Source organism: Podarcis raffonei, chromosome 9 (genome assembly GCF_027172205.1).
Source record: "Podarcis raffonei isolate rPodRaf1 chromosome 9, rPodRaf1.pri, whole genome shotgun sequence".
Classification (NCBI taxonomy): Eukaryota; Metazoa; Chordata; class Lepidosauria; order Squamata; family Lacertidae; genus Podarcis; species Podarcis raffonei.
The window spans coordinates 25132166-25151197 of record NC_070610.1 but is presented as its reverse complement, the minus strand read 5'-3'; the positions used below and the strand labels follow the sequence as shown (position 1 = coordinate 25151197).

At 44.0% G+C, this 19032-nt stretch overlaps 1 protein-coding gene across 8 annotated transcripts in view; it reads left to right on the top strand.

The window, feature by feature from the left end:
- FRYL (FRY like transcription coactivator) overlaps window positions 1-19032 on the top strand; it is a 145391-nt gene that overhangs the window by 96287 nt on the left and 30072 nt on the right. For all 8 annotated transcript variants that reach the window (XM_053403636.1, XM_053403637.1, XM_053403632.1 and 5 more), the window contains 12 exons: window positions 519-603; window positions 885-997; window positions 2046-2196; window positions 3504-3607; window positions 4023-4208; window positions 5380-5581; window positions 6167-6288; window positions 6892-7082; window positions 9188-9282; window positions 10587-11194; window positions 12321-12418; window positions 13316-13486. In XM_053403636.1, coding sequence (XP_053259611.1) covers window positions 519-603; window positions 885-997; window positions 2046-2196; window positions 3504-3607; window positions 4023-4208; window positions 5380-5581; window positions 6167-6288; window positions 6892-7082; window positions 9188-9282; window positions 10587-11194; window positions 12321-12418; window positions 13316-13486 — 2126 coding nt within the window. The remainder of the gene's footprint in view (window positions 1-518; window positions 604-884; window positions 998-2045; window positions 2197-3503; window positions 3608-4022; window positions 4209-5379; window positions 5582-6166; window positions 6289-6891; window positions 7083-9187; window positions 9283-10586; window positions 11195-12320; window positions 12419-13315; window positions 13487-19032) is intronic.

Below are 19032 nucleotides of genomic sequence, written 5' to 3'. Positions count from 1 at the left end.
GAATAGTTTACTTCTTGCTGCCTCCCTCACCATTTCAAAGAAATGGGGAAGGGAGAAGATGAGCTCTAGATGCAGCGCTATTTCAAAATTATGTTTGGAAGCTTTGAAAGATCAACGACAAAAGAGCAGTTAAGCATTAGCTCTTCTCTTCGTCCCTAAGAATGTGTATTAAAAAATTCAGGAACAGGACCACTGAAAGTATGTATTGCATTTATTTGCAAGCCCAGTCACAAACTGTTTGGTGAAACTTATTTCAGTTTCAAAAGTTTGCCATGTTATATTGTGCCCGGGAGGTGGGGGTGGGATTTCAAGAAAAACGAATCCAAAGCACATCTGGGGATGCACATCTAGCTGCATGGCTCCTTGCATCTTTCATTTGCACTGGCTTGATAAGTAGAGTTCATATGCAGAGCAAAACAAAGTAATAGGTCAGGATGTTTAAGTAACTTCCATAATTCATGTACATGTACATTCATGTACATTTTTCATCCTAAATACGCTGTTACTTTAAATTTCAGGAACCACTTCCAGTAGCAATACAATGGTGGCGCCCACTGATAGTAATCCTGACATTAAGCATGCAAAAGATAGCATTGATGAAAAGTAAGTAGTGCCTCAAAGAATAACAGTACTGGGAATTGGAATAAAAATAAGCCTTTTTTATTACAAAAAATGTAGCCAGTCAAGGCACAGTTATTTTAAAATGGCTTGTTGCGGGTCCCTTAGTAGAACGTGGAGGCTGAAGGGGGGTGGTTGTAAATTATGAGACATAATGTTGAATAATTATGTATATTATACACCAACCTTGAACAAAAGATGACAGTGCTACATTTTAAGAAACAAATGTATATCTCTAGTTGACACCATTATTTTTGTTCCTTTAGCTATGTACATCTAGATATCTACAGTGGACTAAACAGCAATCTGAACCGCCAACACCACAGGCTAGAATCTCGTTATAGCAGCAGTTCTGGAGGATCATATGAAGAAGAGAAAAGTAAAAATAATAATTTTACAGTCTCCTTAGTAATTCATGTTTTAATTATGTACATGAACAGTGGCAGAGGAAAGAGTTTATGGCAAAAATGGTTGTTTTTGCTGGATCCAGACACCGGATTCCTCTGATACGGGATGACGCCTCCCTTTGGGGGTGACAGACAGGGTCCTAAACAGCCTTCTGCCACTTATCTGGGGCGGGGAGCCTCTCCCCTCACCAAACCAATCCTATCTATGGTTGGAGCAGGTTGAGTACAACTTACTCTCTTTTGTAAAAGGGACACGGGTGGCGCTGTGGTCTAAACCACTGAGCCTCTTGGGCTTGCCGATCAGAAGGCTGGCAGTTCAAATCTCTGTGACAGGGTGCACTCCCATTGCTCTGTCCCAGCTCCTGCCAACCTAGCAGTTCAAAAGCATGCCAGTGCAAGTAGATAAATAGGTACTGCTGTGGTGGGAAGGTAAACGGAGTTTCCATGGGCTCTGGTTTCCATCACGGTGTTCCGTTGCACCAGAAGTGGTTTAGTCATGCTAGCCACATGACCCGGAAAACTGTCTGTGGACAAACGGCAGCTCCCTTGGCCTGAAAAGTGAGATGAGTGTTGCACCCCATGATCACCTTTGACCCGACTTAACCATTTATGGCTCCTTTACCTTTACCTTTTTTTACTCTCTTTTGTGGAAAGCCATTGGAATCATTTTTTTAAAATTGTCCTGTTGTTGAATGTACAGATTTTCTTCCTGTGCCATTTTTATATTTCTCTTGTTTGCTTGTGAGCGGGTTCTTTTTTCATCCGTGTCAGGCTTTCATGGTAATAGCTTCCAGAAACACGTGGGAACATCCTTCCATGCGATCAGCTCAGAACATATAATAGGTTTGTGTGTGGTGCGGAGAGAGAGACTGTCATCTATGAAGCAACTTTTGGAATGCAGAACAGTATTGGGAATTGTATGGAATGCAGTGGTACTATTTGAAAAGAACATGTTTCTGCTAACATGAATGCATTAAACTGAACTCTAATATTCAACTATAAAATGAATACTTTTGATAGGCGATTCAATGCCACTGTACTCAAACTGGCGGCTGAAAGTGATGGAGCACAATGAAGGGGAGCCTTTACCATTTCCACCTTCAGGGGGCTGTTGGTCACCACTGGTAGATTATTTGCCTGAAACAAACTCCCCAGGCATGTCTCTTCATAGGTAAGCAATAAAAGTAAATGGAAACAATGCAAGTTCCTTTTGATATTCATCGTGCATGTCACAATTGCCCCTTCCCTAAGAGATGGGAAGGTCAGCTGTTCGTGCCTTACACAGGAGGAATGGTTAGTATCCGATATTTTAAATTATGGTCTTTGTAAGGGAAAAGTTTCAACCCATGCTTCTTGAGTCTCTCTGCCTTTGGGATCACATTGCCAAAGTAGTAGCAGTAGCACTAGCAGTAGCAGTAGCAATTTATTATTTATACCCTGTCCATCTGGCTGGGTTTCCCCAGCCACTCTGGGCGACTTCCAACAAAATATTAAAGATACAATAAAACATCAAACATTAAAAACTTCCCTAAACAGGGCTGCCTTCAGATGTCTTCTAAAAGCCAGATAGTTGTTTATTTCCTTGACAGCTGATGGGAGGGCGTTCCACAGGGCGGGTGCCACAACCGAGAAGTTCCATTTTCCAAAGCAGAGGGCCTATTGTCTTGTTCCTATCTTGGGGAAATCTCACTCAGGAAGTCTCTCAGGTTGCAGGTGGTTCCTCAGCTCCAAATGGCTTTCTGCAGTGAGGCCTTTTGCTCTTAAGTTTTGTTTTCCCAAAAGTGTGTTGGAAGTAAAAATTTGGGTTGACCTGTCCTTTGACAAAGCTAGGTCTGAATTCTTGTCAATCAACAACTATTAATCATGATAGAGCCTTCATGTTCAGAGTTATTGGTACTTCTGTATACTCATTCCTAGGTCTGTACAGCATGAGAGAACCCTTGAATTATTCATCTGAGAGGACTTCCCAAATGCATCTGCCTAACCACTATTGGAAGCAATTCCCTTATTCTGATTCTGGGTGGATTTTTGGTCCATTTTTGCAGGGCTGCTCTTAGTGTTAAGATGTTGGTGACCACCAACATTCTGAGTATCCCTCCTGTCTTTCCACTCTGAAAGAGTGGTAATAGTTGTGTACTAAACCTTCCTTTACAAGTTTTTGATTCTGTATTGCCTCAGCACTGAACATGATCAGAAAAATGAATTCAGATTTGCTTCCTAAATAGAAGCAGTTAAGCTGTGGCACGGTCATATTAAGGCATACTTTATATTCAAATTTTGTCTGTATCATCATAACTAATGCTTTTAAAGTCAATTTTCCTGAAAGAATCAGATTTGTTTTGACTGGTGGTAGCTTTATATGAAATAATAATAATGTAAGTAGACTACTGTCTAGTTTCATTTAAAAGTATTGCATCTTTAAAAGAAACTGCTTCTGCATTCTGTTATTTTAACCTTACTAATTGTTTTTGCTTGTAGGTGTAACATAGCAGTGATTTTGTTGACTGACTTGATAATTGACCACAGTGTGAAGGTTGACTGGGGAACCTACCTGCACCTCTTGCTTCATGCAGTTTTTATAGGTAATGACATCTTTATTAAAACTTAGAGACAATGTTAGCTCGTCGTTTTGTGCTCTTGCCTTTTAATCACTACAAAAGAGGTGGCTTATGTATGTTAAAGTAAGACAATTCTGGCATTCGGAGGTAAAGCACAAATTTTGAAACGGAGTAGCCAAGGATCACAAGGGGAGAACTCTTGTTTTTATATTGCATAAAAATATTTGTAGTTTGAAAACACATATTTATAACTCCTGCGCATTGTATACATTATAATAATGAGTGAGAGATTATATACGTCACTGACTCCCCCCCCCATGGTAGACCTCTGATACGTTTAGTGTAGCAAACTTGCATTTAAATTACAATAGTACAAAAGATCATAAGGGTGATGTCATTGTTGCTGTGGTACATCTAACATTAACTTTATTGCTTACAGGACTTGATCACCACCATCCTGAAGTATACGAACACTGTAAACGCCTCCTGTTGCATTTATTGATAGCGATGGGCTCTAACAGTAATGTCCAGTCTGTGGCTTCTGTCCTTCTCAGGAACAGGGAGTTTAATGAACCCCGGGTGCTCACTGTCAAACAAACAGCACATTTGGATTACATATTCACAGGTACATTAAATGAATTAAATATTTCTGAAGAAATAATGCAACATTATATTGTAATGAGGTTAAAGTGTTATACTGCCAATAGCAATATACACTTTAGCCATTGAAAATAAAAGCTATTTCGCAGCTGGTGCATAGCTGGTTGATGAAGGTGCATTATCCGTTAAGAAGGGATAGTATCTCTGGTAGGGGACACATGGTGCTCCTTCTAAGGTTTGTCCACCTTTAGTCCGCTCCCTGCACCCAGCTCTCACCTGTGGCTCCTAGAACCTGTTAGCATGCGACAGCGGCCACACCCCGGGAAACGGCTTCAACTGGCCAGCTAAACCAGGTGAAAATAGCCGATGGGTCTCAAACCTTCAGTGAGATAGGGACTTCCTCTTCATCAGAAGACAGGCTCTGGCACATTGAGCAGATGAGATCAACAGTGGATCCAATGGTCAAGAAGGTGGTTTCTGCATATGCTGTAGACGGAAGTGAGGAGCAGATGGGTCTCGTCAACTGAGGAAGGTAGCCCATCTAAGAGAAGGAAATCAGCCTAGGGAAGCCTTGGGGCTGTCTGCCCATCTGTCTCCTCTTTTCCTCCTGCACAGTGGAGAGAGGCTTGGAAGCATTCGCCTCCAAAACGAATTAATTCTGTTCCTGAAGAATGGATCAGGGTGAGAGCAATGTGCAAAGCATGTATAGGCTGGTACCAAATCGGGGGAAAAGATCTCTCTCCAGACCTCTCCAAGGCTTCGTAATATCCCCACCAGTTGGGCACTCTATTACTTTCCAGCAGATGGCAGCACTTTATCATACAATATAATCACAAAGAGTAGTTGATCTCACGAAAATATTTGGTTTTGTTGTTTCTATTTTTATTAAATTGCACTTCTAACATCTGTTAGTAACAACTTGTGAAGACGCATTGTTTTGCTCAAAAATTCCCTGACCCATTAGATTAAATCCTGCTACTGCTGAATTCCTGCTTTTTTAAATACTGTTTTGCTGTTTTTGTGTTTCCTTCTGTTTATATGACACTGATTTAGTGTTTTCTGTTGTATTTTTGTATCTCTTTTAGAGATTTTAAAAAATCAAGCTGCTAAAAATGCTTTCAGTTGAATGAATAAATAAAGTAGATCTTGACTGCCATTTTACTGTATGGGAACTCATTTTTTCTTTCTATAATTAGGTGTTAATGATTTTATACCGGATCACCAGCCCTCTCCAATGACAGACTCAGGGCTCAGTTCAAGTTCTACCTCTTCTAGCATCAGTTTAGGAAATACCAGTGCTGCCATTTCTCATATGCATAGCACCATCCTCAGTGAAGTTGACATTTCAGGAGAGCAAGAGGAGAAAATGAAATCACTTATGGAGTTTATTACTTCAAGGTAACATTTAAAAGTCAGCTGCTGTTACTTATCTGTATGAAAATACAAGCATGCAATGTTTTCACTGTGAATGTTAAGAGAAAAAGGCAAATAGGCTTGTGCTTTAACATCAGAGCTTTCAGGAGGTACATTATGGTTTAAAGCTCTTGCATTGAGTAGTGATCAGTTTGGCTATCCATATCTTGCTTTGTAGGACACTTATGCTATTAGAAAGCTACTAAGTATATTATATTTATATTTCATAAGTAAAGCCCTTCATAGTGCTTTTGGGGGGTGGGCAGCCTTACTGGTATGTTTCCCCACCTTGAATTTCTCATACAATCTTAGAATTCAGTTCTTCTCTGAAGTGTTGATAAACACTTTCTAGTACCAAAAATATGCCAGGCGGTGTTTAGAAATGTTGCAGTATCATTTCTGACAATAAGGCTTTACACATCTTCAGAATTGCTGTATACTTGTTAACAGCCCCTGCATTTTGTATTGGAAAATGCTTGTGGGTAAAATGGGAAGCCTTCCATCTTTATGCTGAATGTTCCTAATATTTCTGAGAAATGAGATTTGGGCTTGGTTATTTGTTACTCCTAGGAAACGAGGACCACTTTGGAACCATGAAGATGTTTCAGCAAAGAATCCAAGCATAAAGAGCGCTGAGCAGTTAACTGTATTCTTAAAGCATGTTGTTTCTGCATTTAAACAGTCAAGTTCAGGTATGGTTGAAAAAGTTGAAGTATGGTGCAGTATTCAGTAAATTCAGTAAAAGAACATTCCTTAAAAATAAAAATAAATACTGTACAGCTCCTATATAAGAATATGTTCATGATATATATTCAGATATACAGTTGTACCTTGTTTTGCGACTGGGATCCGTTCTGGAGTCCCGGCTACTAGCCAAAAAGGACGCAGGGCAAAGCGTCGTGTCTGTGCATGCGTGAGTGGCAAACCCGGAAGTAACCCATTCCGGTACTTCTGGGTTTGCTGCGGACGTTCACGGAGATATTACTGTATATGTTTAATTTTCCCTAGTACTCAGGGGAATGAAGACAGAAGGTATATATTGGGTTTATTTAAGAATATATATCTAGTAAGTACAACCATCTCGTTGCTACTGAGGATGCGTAATCTGTGTTTCTTGCCATCTCCCTCCTGTGCTACTCTGACCCCTGGCTTCAAGCTTTGAGAGTAAGGTATCGCTCCCTGTTTGCAAATGCCTACACAGCCTATGGCTGCCCATAAACCCTGCTAGTGAACTCAGAATCCTTCCTGAACCTCGGTCCTCACCCCACATTCTTACTACTAACTTTATCTTACAGTTGGATTTCAGTTAGAGCACCATCTCAGCGAAGTTGCTCTGCAAACTGCACTTTCTTGCTCCTCTCGGCATTATGCTGGAAGATCCTTTCAGATTTTCAGAGCACTGAAGCAACCTCTTTCTGCAGCCACACTTTCTGACATTCTATCTAGGCTTGTAGAAACTGTTGGAGATGCAGGAGAAGAAGCTCAGGTATTTGCATTTATTGTTTCTTTTGGATCAGTTTTAAAGAGTATCTTTTTTCCTTGTTAACTCATTACTTGATGGTGTAAATATGCTATTTACCAGATGTTTGAAACAGGCCTAAGTTTCCTTCAGGCAGAAATACGACTCTGTAAGGTAAAGGCCTAGTTTGCGCATCACAGTAAACTGTGGTATAGGACGCTGCGCATAAGCAGAAATGATAATAATAATAATAATAATAATTTATTATTTATACCCCGCCCATCTGGCTGGGCCTCCCCAGCCACTCTGGGCGGCTTCCATAAAAACCAAAAATACAGTAAAATATCACACGTTAAAAACTTCCCTGAACAGGGCTGCCTTAAGATGTCTTCTGAATGTCAGGTAGTTGTTTATCTCTTTGACATCTGCTGGAAGGGCATTCCACAGGGCGGGCGCCACTACCGAGAAGGCCCTCTGCCTGGTTCCCTGTAGCTTTGCTTCTCGCAATGAGGGAACTTAGTGCTCACGCTCCTTTGCTCCCCTCTTCTCCTCCTAACAGATTGAGGGGAGAACTTCAGCAGCTTTTAGTTCTCCAGAGCGAGAGAGTCTAAAGTGTGCTAAAGGAGGATAAAGAGATTGCACAGAAGATGAATGAATTCTTTGTTTCTGTCTTCACAGTGGAAGATAGAAGGCAGATCCCAGCAACTGAACTAACTTTTGCAGGAAGGAAGTCTGAGGAACTGAGGCAGATAGTAGTGAAAAGAGTTGACATTCTAGAACAGGAGTCAGCAACCTTTTTCAGCTGTGGGCCGGTCCACTGTCCCTCAGACCATGTGGTGGGCTGGACTATATTTTGGAAAAAAATATGAACGAATTCCTATGCGGCCCAGTCGTCTTCTCAATCTGGCTTGCGGATGGTCTGGGAATCAGTGTGTTTTTACATGAGTAGAATGTGTCCTTTTATTTAAAATGCATCTCTGGGTTATTTGTGAGGCATAGGAATTTGTTCACATTTTCCCCCCAAAATATAGTCTGGCCCATCACATGGTGTGAGGGACAGTGGACCGGCCCACGGCTGAAAAAGGTTGCTGACCCCTGATCTAGAGTTAGGGGTGAGCAGTGAGATGGCCATGTTTACTGATGATACTACAGTAGTACCTTGGTTCTCAAACCTAATCCGCTGTGGAAGTCTGTTCCAAAACCAAAGCATTCCAAAACCAAGGTGCACTTTCCCATGGAAAGTAATGCAAAATGGAGTAATCCGTTCCAGACTTTTAAAAACACGCCCTAAAACAGCAATTTAACATGAATTTTACTATCTAATGAGACCACTGATCCATAAAATGAAAGCAATAAACAATGTACTGCAGTCACACAGTCAATCAATCAGTAGCTGAACTGGGTTCCACACAGTCACAAAAAACAAAACAAAAAAGTCGCAAAAACAAAAACACAAAATAAATAGCAAAAACAGACAGACCTTAGCATAACACTCAAAACGGAAGTGTGGCATTCAAATCGGAAGCATAACACTCAAAACAGAGCATGTTCGGCTTCTGTAAAAAGTTCGCAAACCGGAACACTTACTTCCGGGTTTGCAGTGTTTGGGTTCCAAGTTGTTTGAGCACCAAGGTGTTTGAGAACCAAGGTACCACTGTATATTGTTCAGGTCCAAAGGTGGGAGAAGGGGCTACCAAACACCACCAGCTACCTAGAAGGAGAATGCCCAACCCTGAGACCTACAGGGACTCCTTTATCTCACTAAATCATGGTTTGGTGTGTCATGTGACCCAATGTTCTGCACATCCTAAATGGATGAGAGAATGGCAGATGGATTCACATCTAACTTAAGAACATAAGAAGAACTTGCTGGATCAGGCCAATGGCCCATCTAGTCCAGCATCCTGTGGGAAACCAGATACCTGTGGGAAAGCTGCAAGCCAGATTTAAGCACAAGAGCACTCTCCCCTCTGGGTTCTCGGTATCAAAAAATAAAGTCAGAGAAGCTGTGCAATCTCAGTTTCTAGCAAAGGAAGAAATATACATTGTTGATAGAATATATCATATGCAAGGGGCTTTACTTTCTGTCATCTGTCTCTAGCACTAATTTTCTCCCCCCCCCCCCGCCACAGGGTTTTGTCATAGAACTACTTCTCACCTTGGAGTCAGCTGTTGATACACTAGCAGACACCATGAAGCATTATGATCTTCTCGCTGCGCTTTCCCAGTAAGAATTGCTGGTAGTTTACTTTCGTTTGTTTCCGAAATGTTTCTTGCAACATCTTGGCTATGAAATTGCTTTGTAATGGATAGGGAAGGGATGTATGGGCTCTAAAGCTGACTGTTGTAGTTGCAGAGAGAAGTTGGAAAAAAACCAAACGTATCTACTTGCAGACCCAAACATGAATGGAATTGTTGACCAAAACTGTTGGCTGGGTGACTGTTTAACACAGCTTGCCACACACAATTCCCTTTCCTTTCCACTGACTAAAGTATTCTGAAGTGTGCAAAAACTGACTGAAGCTGGCATGATTGATACACATAAACCATAAGCTAGTAAATTCAGAATGTAGGATTTACAGTGAAATCCTATGCATATATATTCACAAGTAAGGCCCATTGTTTTTCAAAGGATGTAGGTACTTATGCATAAGTTTGACGCTTTTATCATTCAGAGTGCATCCAAACACATATATACAACAAAAACTGATTTCTCACCCCCCATGGTCTTTTCTGCAGTGGCCCCACATTTTTGGAACTCCTTTCCCCAAGAGCTTTGTAAAGCTTTCCTTCAGTTGTTTTTAGAGAGGCCCTGAAGACTTGTTTTAATTTTGTCAAGCCTTTTCTTAATCGGCTTGTGCTGTATATTGCATAATTTGGTTTGGATTATATACTGTAATCAGTTTAGTGTTTTTTAAAATATCCATTCGGATGCTTTAGTTGAGATTCCTGCATTGCAAGGGGTTGGACCAGATGACCCTGAGGGTCTCTTCCATCTCTGCAATTCTATGATTCTACAAGGCACCTCAGGAGGATTTTGTTTGAAAATAATGGGATATAAATATTTTAAAGAAAAATTGAATTCTGCCAAGCCACCTGAAAAACAGTTCTAGAAGGTCAAAGACAGTCCAGATGAGGATGTGATAAAATACAGTGAGCTAGAATGGGAGGTGGGTGTATGTTCTTTCTGTTTGTGCATGAGGATTTTGGAGCTAACTCTCTGAATAGAGAAGTGTCTAGATTACCACTGTTTCACAGTGATCTGAAGAAATCAGCATTTTTCTTTCCTGTGCTGAAGCTCTCGTTAGACCTACTAGTGTTTAAAATGTTGGGAGTAAAATTTTGTTGATCTGTTCAAGACAAGAAACATGCAGTTTGTTCTATTATCATCAAGCAAGCAAAAGAACCGGATTGTACAAGGCTGCTCATTCAGTATCTTAAATTAAAGGATGTTAACGTCCCTTTTTTTTTTTAGTGCTATGTGAGTGTGGATTGTGACTCTTAACGTGCCATATTCTCTTTTCTTTTCAGCGCTTCATATTACGATCCACTATTGGGAAACAAATACGCAGCAAACAGGAAAAGCACTGGTCAGATAAACCTAAGCACAAGTCCCATTAGCAGTGGCAACTTTTTAGGCTATTATAGTAACATGAGAAGCAACTCTTTGAGACTGAGTTTAATAGTTGATCGGAAGAGCGATCGTCGCAGGAGCAACACACTGGATATAATGGATGGAAGGATAAATCATCCCAACAGCTTGGCAAGGACTAGAAGCCTTTCCTCCCTGAGAGAGGGAGGAATGCACGATGTGCAGCCCACTACTGATCCGATGAACCTGATGGCTACCATATTTTGGATTGCCGCGTCTTTGCTAGAATCAGATTATGAATATGAATACCTCCTGGCTCTCAGGCTGCTCAACAAACTTCTTGTTCACTTGCCTCTGGATAAATCTGAGAGTAGAGAAAAGATCGAGAAGATGCAGAGTAAATTAAAATGGAATAACTTTCCAGGCCTTCAGCAGCTGTTCCTGAAAGGTTTTACCTCCGTTTCTACGCAGGAAATGACTGTTCACTTGCTCAGCAAACTTATCACAGTCTCCAAACATACGTTGGTGGATCCCTCCCAGTTAGCAGGTATACTTTTAAAATGTAAATGTATGGAGCCACGCTGTACTGAACTTTGAAGCTAATTAATTGTGAGTTATAATTGAGGAACTGTGTAAAACTGACTTGAAAAAACGAAAGATGCACCATAAAAGAAGAGTTCATAACAGTGCAGAGGAAAAAGATACCCGAACTAGATTAAGACTATCTTCCCTTGTCACTCCACTCACTGACCTCCATCTCCTTGACTCTGTTTCCTTCCCCGAGACTGCAATGTTTCCTTTCTTCTTCAGATCACAGTATCTCTCCCCACGAGGGGCAGACTATCTTCTCTCACCTCCCAGAATATGCTCTCTTCCACCCACAGTTTCTTAAGGCAGCAATATCTCTCCTCCGCTCCCCAGTTTCTTTCCTCTCTCTTTCTCCTTCTTCCATCCTGCTCCTCCTGAGGTGACCCATTTGAGCGCTGAGGTCAATTCCTGCAAGGGTCAGTCTGTGTACTTCTTACTTCCCTTAGCAGCTCAGGCAATCATCAGGACAACAGTCCATTTTCCACCTCTAGCTTTAAAGGCAGTACAGTGGTACCTCGGGTTACATACGCTTCAGGTTACACACTCCGCTAACCCAGAAATAGTGCTTCAGGTTAAGAACTTTGCTTCAGGATAAGAACAGAAATCGGGCTCCGGCAGCGCGGCGGCAGCGGGAGGCCCCATTAGCTAAAGTGGTGCTTCAGGTTAAGAACAGTTTCAGGTTAAGAACAGACATCCGGAACGAATTAAGTACTTAACCCGAGGTACCACTGTATGCTTCTGAAGACCAGTTGCCAGACCCGGCAGGAGAAGAGAGTGCTGTTGCCCTCAGGTCCTGCTTGCCCACTTCCTATAAGCATCTGGTCAGCCACAGTAAGAACAGGATGCTGGACTAAATGGGCCACTGACATGATCCAGCAGGCTCGTCTTAGTTCTTTGTAAAAGACAAATATTAGACAGAGAGACATTGTAATAATGGCATGATATAGTAAATTTCTCAGAGAATTAAGTTTCATATTTAGTGGTTTTAGATAGCTTTTCCGGGTCAGAATTCTTGGAGAAAGTGGTCAGGAAACACTGGGGATGTTTTTGTACAGATAAATTATGCTTCATATTTTTCCGTGCAGGATTTCCTCTTAACATCTTGTGTTTATTGCCTCATCTAATCCAACATTTTGATAACCCAACTCAGTTCTGTAAAGAAACAGCCGACAGAATAGCCAAGGTATGTAGCAGACTGACACCATTCAGAAAATTACTTTTGGCTTCCATAGTGAAGGCAGAGATGGAAATGTGATTAAACATCTGCTTTTACTAATGAGCTATTTGTTCTCCAATATGTTGGCAAGGCAGGGAGGGGTGAGGCAGTAATAGTCTGCATGAATGAATGATAGAACACTTGGGAAACCACATTAAATGAGGTGCCAAAGTATAATTAAATTTCTTCCCAAAGGGCATATTTATTCTTAAAATAGTCAAAGAGGGGAGAAGTGTTTCCTTAATGTTTGTTAGTCAAACTTTAGGCAAATATCACAAAACCAAGAACAATTCCGAAGTTTATCTAGGGAAGCTGAGTTACTTCAAACTGACTATTGCAGTTTAATCTTAAAATTTTAGAGACGCATAATGGTGATAATATGTTATGCAACAATTCAACAATGGTAGTTCAGACTACTTTGTATAATAAAAGTAGGCCTGATTGTTATGTTAATGTGGCCATGTGGTGGAGCACTTTTTTACTGAGGGTGTGGCGGGCTGGGTGGGATAGAAATCACACCATCAGATATTGGAAATAATGTGCAAGACAAACATTGTAGAGGATGCACTATATAAATAACTGAATGATTTGATGGTTGATGCTACAGTGCAAACACTTGTTTGATGACCAATATACAGTATTTCTGGTACAATCCACTTCATTGGATATAAACCTAGAAGTAGCCTTTATGATTTAGTTTTCCAACAGTATTGCTGCATAGCAGCAGTCTTACAGATTTTCATAGTAACGTCCTCAGTTTTATTGACCATAAGCTTATTATAAGGCCTCACCGTTTTAAAATTCAAAAACTATACTTAAAAGGTGTTCACTTAACAAAATATTTTGGCTTTTTGTCTTTCATAGGTTTGTGCAGAGGAGAAGTCCCCAACGCTTGCTAATTTGGCTCATATGATGAGTTTATACAGTACACACAGTTATTCCAGAGACTGTTCTAACTGGATTAATGTCGTGTGCAGATACTTGCATGACTCCTTCTCAGAAACTACTTTTAATCTTATAACATACCTTGCGGAGGTAATGAAATAATAGATCATTTTACATTATTTAAAGTGTCTCTCTCAATTGTGCTATACCAGGAGTGGCCAACTCCCAAGAGACTGTGATGTACTCACAGAGTTTAAAACTGGCAGTGATCTACCCCCTTTTTTTGAGTTCAGGTCAAAGCTGTTGAGCTTTTTTTAGGAAGGAGAAAGGCCCATTTTGGGGGGGGGGGGGTTGGGTCAAAGTTGAGGAAGTAAAATGTTGAACTTTTTTGAGGGGAGCCACAGTTGTTCAGCTTCTTTGGGGGGAGCCAATGATCTACCGGACACGTCCAGTGATCTACCTGTTGGACATGCCTGTGCTATACTAAAAAGGTAAAGGGACCCTTGACCATTAGGTCCAGTTGTGGCCGACTCTGGGGTTGCAGCGCTCATCTCGCTTTATTGGCCGAGGGAGCCAGCGTACAGCTTCCGGGTCATGTGGCCAGCATGACTAAGCCGCTTCTGGCGGACCAGAGCAGCGCACAGACATGCCGTTTACCTTCCCGCTGGAGCAGTACCTATTTATTTACTTGCACTTGGCGTGCTTTCGAACTGCTAGGTTGGCAGGAGCAGGGACCGAGCAATGGGAGCTCACCCCATTGCGGGGATTCGAACCACAGACCTTCTGATCGGCAAGTCCTAGGCTCTTTGGTTTAACCCACAGCGCCACCCGCATCCCTGTGCTATACTATTTCCCACTTAAATAAAGCTGAGCATTTTGTCCTTTCATAGATAAATGTCAAATAGGTTTGGGGTAAGGGATTTTCTTCTTGTGTAAGAGATTGGTCTAGTCCAATGTGGTTCATATTATTGACTTGGCAATGCAATGAAACAGCTTATCTCCCTTCTGGTTTCATGATTTGGAAAGAGACAGGGACCCTGCTATCCACAGAAAGTCCAGAATGACTGTTCCTTCATCTTCTTCCCCCTCCCCTTACCTGGAACCCTGTGTCACTTTATTTATTTTATATTTGTAACATTTATATGCCACCTTTTCCTCCAAGGAGCTCAAGATAGAGCTCCTCACAATAACCTTGTGAGGTAGTTTAGGCTGAGAATGAGTGTCTAGCCCAAGGTTACTGTGATGGGATGGTGAGCTGCTTGTGCGTAAAATCCTAGTCCCTCAGAGTTTGGCTAAGTCCACAAACCTCTGTCTCTGACGGAGCTCCTTAAGCATGGCTCCATCAGTCGCTCGTTGAATCGGACAGTGGGCGTTTACGGAACTTCTTCCAGCATAAAAGCTCCTTAACGGAAACGCGTCTTCTGGACTCTCGGCGTGACAGTTTCCGCCGAGGAGTGGGTGTCCCTACAGGAGGTCTTGAAACCTCCCCACTGTTTTCGCTTGAAGTGTCTCTGAGCCCTCCCTCCGACTCACTTTCCCTTGGAACTCCACTTCTCCCCCTGCTGGTCCCCTCCTCAGCTGAATGGTCTCTCTCACCCTCCGTGAGCCCTTTCACCTCCTGCGTCTCAGATGGCAGTTCCCTGACATCCACCTCCCCTCCAGGGCCCCCTTCACCCCCTTCCCTCCCCTCCTCTGCGGGAGGCGAGGGAGCAAAACCCCTGAAGGAACCTCCCTCATCTTCCGAAGTTTCGAACACTTCCCTCCACCTCTTGCTGTTACCGGTTTCCAAGTACTCCTCCTCATCGGAGTCTGTTCCTCCTTCCAACTCCGATTCCCTGAATCCTTCCAGTTCCTCCTCATCGTCGGTGGTGCCAAAGTACTCCCTCCGGAACCTCGCTATTGGCTGAGGTTTCCTGGGGAACCTTTGGTGGAACGTTTCGATCAAGATCTCGTCACGGACCTCCTCTGCCGTCACCCAGGTGTTTTCCGACTCCGGTTCCCCTTCCCACGCGACCAAATACTCCACCTGATTACCCTTCCACCTGGAGTCGATGATTTCCGCCACATGGTTGCTGCTTTCCCTTTCTTCTATGGCTGGCCCCCGTGTGGATACCCCTTCACCTTCCCCCCTATATGGTGACAGTAATGACCTGTGGAATACTGGGTGCAGTTTCATGTGGTTCGGTAACCGGAGTCTGAAAGCCACTGGGTTGACCTGTTGGATGACCTCAAATGGTCCCAATCTTTTGGGTCTCAATTTCTTGCAACCCCCCTTGAACGGCAACCCTTGGGTTGATAGCCAGACCTGACTCCCCACCCTAATGGTTTCACCTTCCCTTCTGCTCTTGTCTGCCTGCCTCTTATATTCTTCTTTGGCCCTTTCTAAGTTGAGTTGGAGTTGACGATGGATCGCTTCCATTTCTTCTACAAAATGTTCAGCGGCCGGGACACTCCATCTCTCCCCTCCTCCCCCTGGAAACGCCCTGGGGTGGTACCCATAATTAGCCAAAAAGGGGCTCATCCCGGTGGACACATTCTCTGCATTATTGTAAGCAAATTCCGCTAGCGCCAACTTTTCGACCCAATCGTTCTCTCTGTCATTGACATAACACCTCAGGTATTGTTGGAGGATACCGTTTGCCCTCTCCGCCTGCCCATTGGTCTCAGGGTGCCTGGCAGTCGAAAAGTTGACCTCTACGTGCAACAAGCTCATAAGTTTCCTCCAGAATCTGGACGTGAACTGTTTCCCTCTGTCGGAGACCACCCTCAAGGGGGCGCCATGCAGCCTAAAAATATGTTCTACAAACAATTTCGCTGTCTCTTCCGCCGTGACTGCGTGTGAGCAAGCTACAAAGTGACCCATCTTAGTTAACAGGTCTACTACGACTAGTATGGCGGTTTTCCCCTGGGATTTAGGCAGATCAGTCATAAAATCTATCGATACCGCCTCCCACGGTCGTTCTGGTGTGGGTAACGGTTCTAATAACCCCGCTGGTGCCCGCCTTTCTCCTTTGGCTCTCTGGCATTGGTCACACCTTCTCACATACTCCCGTACATCCTCCCTCACCTTGGGCCACCAAAACTCCCTGGTCACCAACCACATGGTCTTGTGTTGCCCAAAATGCCCCGCTGTGGGATTGTCGTGCAGCTGTTTGAGTACTCTCCCCCTCAATTCCCCTTCGGGTATATATAGAGCCCCTTTGTAATACAATGCCCCGTTTCTTTCTTCAAAACCTCCAGGGTCTTCTCCCTCTCTCCTTAAACCTCTGAGCTTATCCTGGGCGTATTCATCATTTACCGTTCCCTCTACCAGTTCTCTTTGCCCCACCCAGGCCGCCCCACACACCCAGTGGTCCTCTGGGATAATATGTCTCTCTTCAGGCGCTCCCTCCCCCTCCAAATATTCAGGTTTGCGAGAGAGAGCGTCCGCTCTGATGTTTTCTGGACCTGGCACATAGCAGATTTCAAAATGGAATTTGGAGAACTCCTGGGCCCATCTCACTTGTCGTTGGTTGAGCACTCGTGCCGTTCTCCAATACTCCAAATTCTTGTGGTCCGTACACACTTGCACCTTATGCTGTGCGCCAATTAGTAAGTGTCTCCATCTCCGGAACGCTTCGTGAATGGCGAGTAGTTCTCGGTCATATACGGTGTAGTTCCTCTCGGATTTGTTCAGCTTACGCGAAAAGAAGGCACACGGTCTCCATTCCGACTTATTGCTCCCTGGCTGAAGCAGCACCGCCCCCACCGCCCGGTCTGAGGCATCAGTTTCCACTCTCATGGGTTTTTGTAAATCCACATGCAGGAGCTGTTCTTCCGAAGCGAATGCCCTTTTCAATTCCTCAAATGCTTGCTCCGCCTCCGCCGTCCAAACGAATTTCTTCTTGCTGCTTAGACAGTCCGTGATGGGAGCCGTTAAGTGGGCAAAGTTCTTGATGAATTTACGGTAAAAGTTCCCAAACCCTAAGAACCTTTGCACATCCTTTTTCGTTTTCGGTGTCTTCCATTCCAGCACCGCCTGGACCTTGCCTGGATCCATGGCTAATCCCTTGTCTGATAAGCGGTACCCCAGGAATTCCACCTCCTTGGTGTGAAACTGACACTTCTCCAATTTCACCCACAGCTGGTTTGCTTGCAGCTGGCTCAGCACTTCCCTGACATCCTTTACATGCTGCTCCTCATTCTCTGAATATATCAGCACGTCATCGAGGAAGGCCACGCAATTCTTGTAGAGCAAAGGTCCCAGGACATGGTTCATGAGCGATTGAAAACAGGCGGAGCCTGATTGTAATCCGAATGGCATAACGAGATATTCAAAAGCCCCCAAAGGGGTGAACATGGTGGTTTTCCATTCATCCCCTTTCTTTATTCGTATCAGGTTGTATGCCCCTCTCAGGTCCAATTTCGTGAATATCTTTCCCTTCCTCACCCTGGTCAAAATGTCATCAATCCTGGGCATGGGGAAAGTCACTGGTTCTGACACGGCATTTAGCCGCCTGTAGTCCACTACAAGCCTGGGTTTATCCGTGTTTTTTTTGTCCACAAAAAACACTGGGCTCCCCCCCACCGCTCTGGACTCTCTGATGAAGCCCCTCTTCAGGTTTTTATCAATAAACTCCCTTAACTCCTGCATTTCCCTGTCTGACATGGCGTACAGCTTGCCCACGGGGAGCTGGGCCCCAGGGACCAGGTTAATTTGGCAGTCAAAGTCTCTATGCGGTGGTAGTTTATCTGCTTCCCTTTCGCTGAAGACCTTGCTCAGATCAGCGTATTGTTTGGGCACCTTCCCTTTGTCTGCCACTTCCGTCCCTGCTAGAAAGGCTTTTGCCCCTTCTGGCACCTTTCCCTCTCTGCAATGTTCCAGGCAATGTGCTGACCCAAAGGAGACCACTCTCTGATGCCAGCCCACTAGCGGGTCATGCAACGCTAGCCAGCTCATTCCCAAAATGACGGGAGCCCCTCCCAGGGTGGCCACATTGAACGCTATCCTTTCGGTGTGCCTGGCCACCCTCATAACCATTGGGACGGTCTGTAGACTAACTTCTCCTCCCAACAGCTCCCTCCCATCGATCGTGGTCACCTGCAGGGGGTTGCTTAAAGGGAGTGTCTGTATCTGGTGTTCAGCTGCAAACTCCTTACTCATAAAATTACAGGAGCTGCCTGAGTCCAACAGCGCCTTTGTCTTTAGTGGGTATCCGTTTGCCAGCTCTAGCAACACCTCTATTACTAGGGCTGGTCTTGGAGGTTCCGGAGTGGGCACTTTTACTGCTCCTTGGCCTGGCTGCAGTGCCCCGACGGTGGCAGCCAGGCGTTGGCTTTTACTGGCTCCTGGACTCCCTCCTCCTTCCCCCCAACAGCTCCCGCCATCCCTTGCCATTCCTTTCTTTGCGGGCAGACTCTGGCAAAGTGACCTGGCTGCTGGCAGAGATAACATTTCTTGGCGCTCTTTCCCTCCTTCTTCCTCCCTTCACTGGGATTTGAAACTGCGCGCGCGCGCGCTGTTCCAACTTCCATCGGCTCTCCTGGCGGGAAACTTGGCTCTGGAATCTCTGGAATGCGGAAATCCCTCCAACGCTCTCCTTTCCCCTCCCGCTTCTCCAAGGCTCTTGCCTCCTGGCGCGCTCCAATGGTCAGCGCTGATTTGGTCAGCTGGTCCATAGACTCCGCCCTGGGCGCCCGGGAAAGTTCGTCTTTCA